Source organism: Saccostrea cucullata, unplaced genomic scaffold (genome assembly GCF_032062105.1).
Source record: "Saccostrea cucullata isolate Sc308-1 unplaced genomic scaffold, CSIRO_AGI_Scuc_v1 ctg7673, whole genome shotgun sequence".
Lineage (NCBI taxonomy): Eukaryota > Metazoa > Mollusca > Bivalvia > Ostreida > Ostreidae > Saccostrea > Saccostrea cuccullata.
Genome location: NW_026927271.1, coordinates 1 through 8,901, shown reverse-complemented (window position 1 = coordinate 8,901; position 8,901 = coordinate 1). Strand labels below are relative to the sequence as shown.

The 8,901-nt window shown below is 32.4% G+C and overlaps 1 protein-coding gene across 1 annotated transcript; it reads right to left on the bottom strand.

The window, feature by feature from the left end:
* Positions 1-210: 210 nt before the first annotated feature.
* Positions 211-2,465, bottom strand: LOC134273898 (demethylmenaquinone methyltransferase-like). Its single transcript, XM_062756117.1, has 3 exons — positions 2,283-2,465; positions 1,132-1,359; positions 211-822 (listed from the first exon to the last, which is right to left on the bottom strand). The coding sequence occupies exons 1-3, from the start codon at positions 2,400-2,402 to the stop codon at positions 337-339; spliced, it is 834 nt and encodes a 277-aa protein (XP_062612101.1). The 5' UTR covers positions 2,403-2,465; the 3' UTR covers positions 211-336.
* Positions 2,466-8,901: the final 6,436 nt, after the last annotated feature.

Here is an 8,901-nt window from a genome sequence, read left to right as displayed (position 1 = left end):
CCCTACTCTCCCACATTACTTTCTACTTGTAATATGAGTTTAATAGTATGCAACAATAGTACAATGCTATGCAACATTTAATCAAATCCCTTTTGACCTTTTACCAATGTTTGTGAAAATCGTCGTCCAAGAAATACACTACAGTTTGTCCTTATCATCTGAAAAAGTTACACGTTTTTATACTTCAAAACTGAAATAAATCAAATACGATTTAAAAATATAACACGACGTGTGTTCTTTTTTTATTATACAATATACCTATTTACTAAAATTCTTAGGATATATTACAATGCATGCTCATCGACAAACTATATACATGTAGCTCAACTCAAACATTTATTTTTGTGCGGCAAGAATCTGCATTGCCCCGAATATGTGAGTTTTCTCGTGAGTGTCATAAAAGTCACGCAGAGTTCCTTCCTCTTTCATTTTCTGCACTCTCTGCACCATATCTTGAATTTCGGTCTCAGAGCACGTGTCCCAAAATGACAAATCATTCCTCCAATCTTCTTGTAATGGTCCCTCCAAGTTATCATGTCCGGGGTGATAATCTGTTGTTAACGTGTTGAGAGCCGCCTTCAGTGTAAACCCAGCCTCGTTCAACATGTCTTTCATCTGCTTATGATAGGGGAATTTCTTGGTTTCTTGTTTCAATGGTCCTGGAACCAAATGAGTAAACCAGTGGGCCTCTACTTGCTCAGGAGTTAAAGTGGTAACGGTCAACACGCCTCTTGGTTTTAAAACTCGATAAACTTCTTTCATCGTTTTAGCTATGTTTGGATACGATTTTCCATCAGGATTTATCTCTAAATGATGTAGTACCTAATATAATTATAAAAATAAATATAATAATAATGTTAAGAAAAGAGTATTTTTTAATAATGTAGAATATATTGACGTTTTGAGGATTATTCAGTTTGTAATGCTGATGACTTTTGTGTTGCTGAGATAAACGACGAAAGACTTGGAAAAGATTTCAATGTGTGATAACATAACTCCAAATACGGTATCTCGAGGAAATATATGAAATAGCTTCAATTTTTTAGGAAAATATTGAGCAGTATGTAAAGAATACCTAAAAAGTTCATTTGAGGAACAAATACAAGAATAAGAAAAATAATTTTTAAGTACCATATTCATCATAACGCTGTCAAAAGAATTATCTTCAAAAGGAATATTCGGAAGCACTCCTATTTGGAAGCTAAGCTTGGACTTCAGATTTTGGGATTGTAATTTCTCTCTGGCCACGCTAAGCATCCCTTCACTGGCGTCAACAAGAGTCAAGCTGCGGGGTTCCTGGTCCAGGAAATATCTCGCGTAGTTTCCTGTCCCACAGCCAGCTTCAAGAATATCCATGTCCTGTAAAACGAGGAAAAATTATACGTTTATTAAATACAACATAGTCGCCAATGTGGTGTATAGTGGTTAGAGCGTCTGCTCTAGAGTCGCGAAGTAAGGAGTTTATCCCACTGTGGGACTTGGAAACCGATCCTTCGGACGAGACTGTATAAACCGAGGTCCAATGTCGCAGTAGGTGCTGGCACGAAAAAAAGATCCCTCCCTGTTCAATACACCTTATAGCCAAGTATAAGACAAAATTTGCAGCTCTCCACCGGCATATGGTGGCGTCTCCATATGAGTGAAAAATTCTCGATAGGGACGTTAAACAATATACAATCAATCAATCATACAACATAATCCATGTCTTCAAATTACTCATTAATTGAAGTCACTATTTGGCGCTGCATGAGCATTTGTATTCATAAGCGTTTTGTTCAAAATCTTACACATAAAATCGATGTGCCTTCAACTTGACATTTAAGATATATAGAAGACTGTTATTTTTTCGATTCGTATCAAATGATAAGCAAATTTTATATATTAAATATGAAAAACAACAAAGCTATATTTTTACAGATTCACTTTATGGAAGTAAATATATTATATGTATTACATCTCTTGTAATTTAAAATGGGCAAAAACAAGTTTAATTATTGACTGAAATTAACAAAAATCTTTTTATGTTTAGAAAACCTTTAATTCATACAATTAATCATTTACTTCAAATGCTGACTGACGTTTTTCAATAATTGTTAGAACATAAACCAACACTTAAACTTATTTGGTCATGACAAAGAGCACACAGCGGATCCTCCAGGCTGCAATAAAGTCTGCAAAATTGTAAACAGGCATTGAGTTATGCCATTCTTTTTATATGTTGGTTTTGAAGGTGAATGTATATAAAAATTACAAAACTTCCAAATCTAGTAATTATATCTTACACGAATGCTCTTTCCGGTAAAATTCTCCATCAGTGATTTTTGAACGTAGGCGTCCGCTGCTCTTCTCCTCTTGTCGTACGTCTTACAAACCTTATTGTAGTAGTCTGTTATATTACTCATTATCAGAACTAATGAATGGCTTGTGGACTAATATCCCTAAAAATTAAAAGAAAGATGAGATCAGTAAAAATTCCATAGCATCTTAAAATTGACAAGGTTTAATTTTGACTCAAGTTTTGAGGATTTTTTAACTCATGCAGTTCTCCTACATGTATATGTGAATACGTTTTATAAGAGAACTACACCTATCAGTACATGTACAGATGTTTATGTATTTGTATTGAAAATGGGTTACTCGTATTCTTTAACCCACATTTCATTAAAGCCTTAATTATCCTGTTATCATAGACTTTTAATTCATATATCAACAAAGAAAGGCAAACGCCTTTTCTTCAGTATATTATTAGAGATTTCTTTTGTTACCTTTAAATATATATACTTTCACTTTCCAGCTCATGACCTACTTTTAAAAGAAAACATCTATCTGATAATTACTTCACATGCTAAAGATTTTCATTTTACAATTCTAATCTACATGATTGTACATATTTACCAATTTAAGGCCAGATAAAGTTAATCTTTAGATTCTCATCCTAATTTGCTAAAAAATTTAGGGCAGGTGGGCGGATTTTATTTTCTATTTTTTTATAATTGAAAATATCAAGAAAACATGGACTTTTCGTACACATTTGTCCTTATGTTAATGCCTATATAAATAGATTTGTATGACTTCTCATAGGCCTTTCCCCCAAATACTTTTTAGTTTCGCCAACAAATCCTTCTTTTTAAAAATTTCTGTAAATATCACAGATTTCCACCTTTTCCAAAAATTCGATTGTTCTTGGGACTTCACATGTTTGACATTGACGTAGGTCATATATTTGAAAAATCTATAAATATTCTACTGAAAAGTCTGGGCTTGAACAATTTTAATATTTAACATTTTCTTAACACTATTATTCTCTAAATTCTGCCAACAATGTTTTATTTATATATTTCTTTTATACAAAATCACATACAGTGGAGATCGTTTAAACTTGACCAAGTGCATTTCCTTCGTCAATTTTTACCTAGTAGTTTAAAGTTAGTCTCTTCAAAAACTTGCTTTTCAAGATGTGTTTATATGTTATTTTATCTCCTCTGCCTTCTCTATGCTAAAACATTATCTTTTCCTTTCATATCTAAACTGCTTTTATTGCCGATTTTTCTCCATTCTTCACATGGCTTTTTTGCTATAAATAGCAACACGCGACTTTTGATACAAACGGGAGATAACTCTTAAACTTTGTTCTAAATTCTTACAGAATAAAAAGACACAAGAGACATATATTGACGCAAGCGTCAAAAATTGACCGCAAACCAATTAATTGTTCCTTTTATGAAGCAACTATTTAAAGACTGAATTATATAATGCATGTTCAGTATTAGATGTATATATAAACAAAGTACCCCTGGTCCTCAACAAAGCGTGGGCCTGTATAATTAAGAGGCATTTACATTAAAAGTTTAAAACTTACTAAAGTTTAGTGTAATCTACAACTAGACATACATTGTAGTTTTAATTTAATAAAAACGCAACAAATATGAGGGGATCCTTGCTCTCTCTTAAAGGAAAAAACTAGACTCCCTCTAGATCTGCCACTACATTTCTTCTCTTTCAGTTTCTTTGAGTTGTAGCAGGTAAATCGTGCATTATCCTCGTCTGCTAGGGCCAAATCTTGTAAAATTCTGTAGACTGCTAGGTCTTTTGATGAATTAACATTTAACCCTTTTTTTTAAAAAAATATTTATATATGTACATGTGAACACGTCATTTTAAAATAAATACGTACGACAAATTTTGTTTAAATAGAGAAAGTAAAATTGTGCAATATACATAACGCGGTCTTTGCTTTAGACTATGCCCAACACATGTCCTAATTTTCTCCGCACCTCAAACATGTCTAAGTTTCTCAATCAGGATTGGATGAAATATTTACCTCAATCTTTAAAAAAAAACAAACTAATTTTATATGTTTATTTTGCGTTCTTGTTAAACATTTAGACGCTCTTTTTAATATACTTTTATATTAACATGATTAATGTTAAATATTTTTATTTAAATTGTTGTAACTTCGCAGAAACTGGCCTGGCCCCTTTGACCTGGCCTGGCCTCTAAGTTGGCCTGGCTTCTATTTTGGCCTCTAATTTGGCTTCAAACCAAATTTTGGCCTGGCCTCAAAAGTTGGCCTGGCCTCAAATTTGGCCTCTGTAAAAAATTTTGGCCTCAATTTTGGCCTCACTCAAAAATAATTTCTTTTTCAGAATTTGATTGATTTGATTGATTTTTTATTGGTTTCATTTTTTCAAAGATTAAGCAGTTAAATTATATATTTCTGTTGATATTTAAATGTGAACATTAAAATAATAATACACTACTACCAATCTGATTTATATTTATTGATTTTCTATTGATCAGTTGCAATTTTGAAGACTATAACACAGAGCATATAGTTTTACTTTCAATAAGATACAACCGTATCTTAATGATTTAAATAGTAAATGTAATTTTAATTTTTTTTTCCATGGTAGGATTAAACAGAGTAAAACATTCAGAAACATCAATTTTAATTATCAAGACAACAAAGAAATGCAGATGGGTAGTAATTACCTAAGAACTAAATAGAATTTAAAATTTGCTATTTTAGGTATTACTTGTTGCAAGTTTTTTAAAACTGTCTTTATTCAGAATAAAAATAAATCTTTGATGACGTGGACTACTTTTAAAAACTGATAGAAAAAGTGTCAGTACTATGATATGGAAGTAATTGGCCACATTTTACAGTCCCTGAAACGTTCTACTTTCCCACCTGAACGGTGAATGAACGCTGAACGAACGGTGGGTGAACGATGTGCGAACGCTGAACGCAACTTGGTGAACGATGTGTGAACGGTGAGTGAACGCAGAACGCGAACGGAGCGCGAACGCGAGCGCAAAGTGAACGGTGAACAAACGGTGAACGCAAGATGAACGATTTATTCGGAATGCCTCCGATATTTTCCTTGCATTGAGTTTATTCTATTATTCTATAATTCTAATTTCAGGTACTTAAATATAAATTAACAATAGATGAAAAAATAAAGAAATAAATAAAGAAATAAATAATAAAAACGTTTTTGTTCTGTACATATATGTATATGTACCTGTTTTATATCGATATTTTTAAAACACGATTTTAATTGCCGTAAAACATGTGTATTTGTAGATTAAATATAAAATTAATCTATTTATATAGTAAAAATTCTTATTCTTTTCACTAATAAAATAATGTGAACTTCTGAAAATAAAACTACTACTTATAGAATGAATTAATTACATTGTACGCGGTTGAAACAACCATACATGTATTTCCGTGCCAAGGCGATTCTGGGTAAAATAACAGATTTTTCTCAAAATTCATAATTATCTGTTGACGTTGACTGTTATCGTACTGCATAAAAACTCTCGTTTTATTTAAATTCTAATGCAAATTATTCTATATTTATGTGCCCTTTGTATTCTTGTATGACGATTATTTTAGCTAACTTTTTCATGTATCTGTAGACATTTCCCGGCCGCGATTAGCCGGCATTCAAATTATTTGTAATAGACTAAATTTTCAAAACTAAATAAGTGATGTGCTGTCATACTTTTTATTGAACAGAGAAAGTTAGAGAGAGAGAGAGAGAGAGAGAGAGAGAGAGAGAGAGAGAGAGAGAGAGAGAGAGAGATAACCCCCTCGACTCTCAGATATCTGTTGTATCAAATAAAAATTCTTACAATTTTTCCTAAATATTTCAAGAAGTAAAGGTAATTTTTTTTTTAGATTTACAAATCCATTTAAAAATTGACAGAAATCATTGGCTTTTATTTTCCATCATCAAGTTCACACAGTATACAGGAAGTCCGTGCTAGCAGCGTGCTTGTCCTGTCAATCAAAATAATTCGACATAGTGGAAGTGTGGAAATCGCGTTTCACCGAACATGCCGAAGGCAAAGATTCACTTAGTATTTCCAAGAAGTTTTAAATTTTCCCTATCATTTCTAGATCTGATTTTTGCATTCCTGCAGAAAAAATAAATAAATAATGGGAATATATACTTGGAAGGAGAGGTTTTAAATTGAATTCGAAACATATTCTCTGCCAATTTAAAATATTACTGTTGGCACAAGTTTATTCTAAAATTCTATAATTGTTTAATGACTTTTTGATGTTGGTTTTAAGACTATTTTTTTGTGTTACAATACACATTAAATATTAATTAATAATTATAATGAAAAACTCTAAGAATTTTATTTTGGGAGAAAAGGGGGGGGGGGGTTGTCTTAATTATACTTAGTGGCAAACATATATTTAAACATATGTTTAGGTACAGTGAAGGAAGGGAGTTTCCTGCTCTAATAATAGACTATTTTAAACAGTTGGTCTCTTCTAAAATTTAAAACCACACTATCAATTTAATTAGCTCTAGAGATGTTTAATTAACTGAATATTTGCAGTACTGTTCATAATTCTCAAACCTATACTACGTTTAGTTTAAAATATGTGTTACTGTAGAAATAATTTTTTTACGTATTCTTGTCCTGTAAAAGACTTGGATTAATTATTAATTTATTATACATCATTTAATAATTTGTCCTCTTTAAAATTACAACAAATTGATGCCGTGCGTGAAGCATTTGTACATTGCCCTTTTTTAAAGTTAATATTTTAGCATCGTTCTACATACATGTAGGTACTTAATGTATTATTTTCCAGGGAAATTTCATGAAATAAGCAACAGCTGAGTTATAATAATAGAAATATAAATATCATAGATAATTTTTTCAATGAAATAATTATTCTTCAAACACGATATCTAAGTTATTTAATTAAAAAAAAACGTGTAAATCCTTACCATCAAAAAGATAAGTCCTTTCACTTCGGAGTTCCGAATGACAATGAAGACTGAACGATAAGTGAAAGGTGAACGCAAGGTGAACGCAAAGTAAACGGAACGAAGAGCGAACGGTGAACGTTTTGTGAACGCGAGCGCACGGTGAACGCAATACTGTGAACGAAGAGCGAACGGTGAACGCACGCTGATTGAACGGTGAACGCACGCTGATTGAACGGTGAACGAACGCTGAACGAACGGTGAGCGAATGGAAAAATGGGAAAGTAGAACGTTTCAGGGACTGTATATGATAGGGTTCTAATGGTCTGGTTGATAGGATTCAATTGTTTTACAGCACAAATGTAAATAAACTATCATCAAACTCAACTTTTTTTTTAAAATTGTAGGTAGTGAAAGTTGTAGCAGGAAATTCTTTACAAATCATGGGTGGTTTAACAGCCTATACACATACACATTTCATTACTGATTAACATCAACCTTAACTCCCTGTCAAGAACCATGCTGCAGAATTTTTTGTCATTAGATATCCAATTACAGTGTTACCGCACAGGAACAGAAAGTTACAAATTATCTGATAAATGTTATTTATATCAATTCTTTAAATACTAACTGTTCTGAGATTAAAGTACATATGAATTTTGAACAGAGTAATCAAATCAGTATAATATAAATATTTTGGTATCTGCATTGGTATGTGGTAGTATATTTATTTAAAAATTCTGTAGTGCCTGTATTAATATATCACATTTAAGATAATGCAAAACTCTATGTGTTTAAAGCGTTAAACCGAGCAGACGTGATAAGTGTCTAGAACACGGACAGTACATTGGCGACGAGAATAACAATAATGGCAAAGGCATTGCAGTTACCTGCACTTAATCCATTTGATGTTAATGGTGATCAGACAAGTGTTTCCCAAAGGTGGGATAAGTGGAAGAAAACCTTTGAATTTTACATAACGGCGACAGGGGTTACGGATAAAGCACAAAAAGGGCTTCGTTTCTACATTCCGCGGGAAGTGAAGTCCAAGGAATATTTGATACCCTTGGGGAGTCGGGAGATGACTTGGACGGTGCCAAAAAGAAATTAGATGAGTACTTCCAACCAAAACGGAACATAGCGTTTGAGCGTCATTTGTTCAGAAACGCGGCACAAGCATCTTCGCTAGCCAAGTGTTTCTGATACGCTACTCTCTGTCGTGTTCACATGTAAGCAGCCATTTGTAAACCGGAAATAACTCTTTTATTTTTAGAACCAAACATGATCATAAATCAGAACATAGAAATCCGGAATATAAAATGTCAATTAGTAAATTATAGATACATGACATCCTCCTTTTTTTAAATCAATAATCACATCAATTAACAATTAATCAGTTTCAAAGCAATCATTAAACAGTCAATGAATATTGAAATTGAAATCATGTAAAGACTGAACTGAACTTTAAAGTTTACAAAATCTTTGAATGGTATTAAATTTATATACATGTACATGCATGACATTTTACATGAAACTACATTTAAACTGGTTGCATAATATAGTCTGCAAATTTGGATGGAACTTTCACAGTACGTCCTGATCTGGTTTTGACGGTTTCATCTGGAGTTTGTTTTGCGCACTCGCGAGACTCTGAAGACGGCTT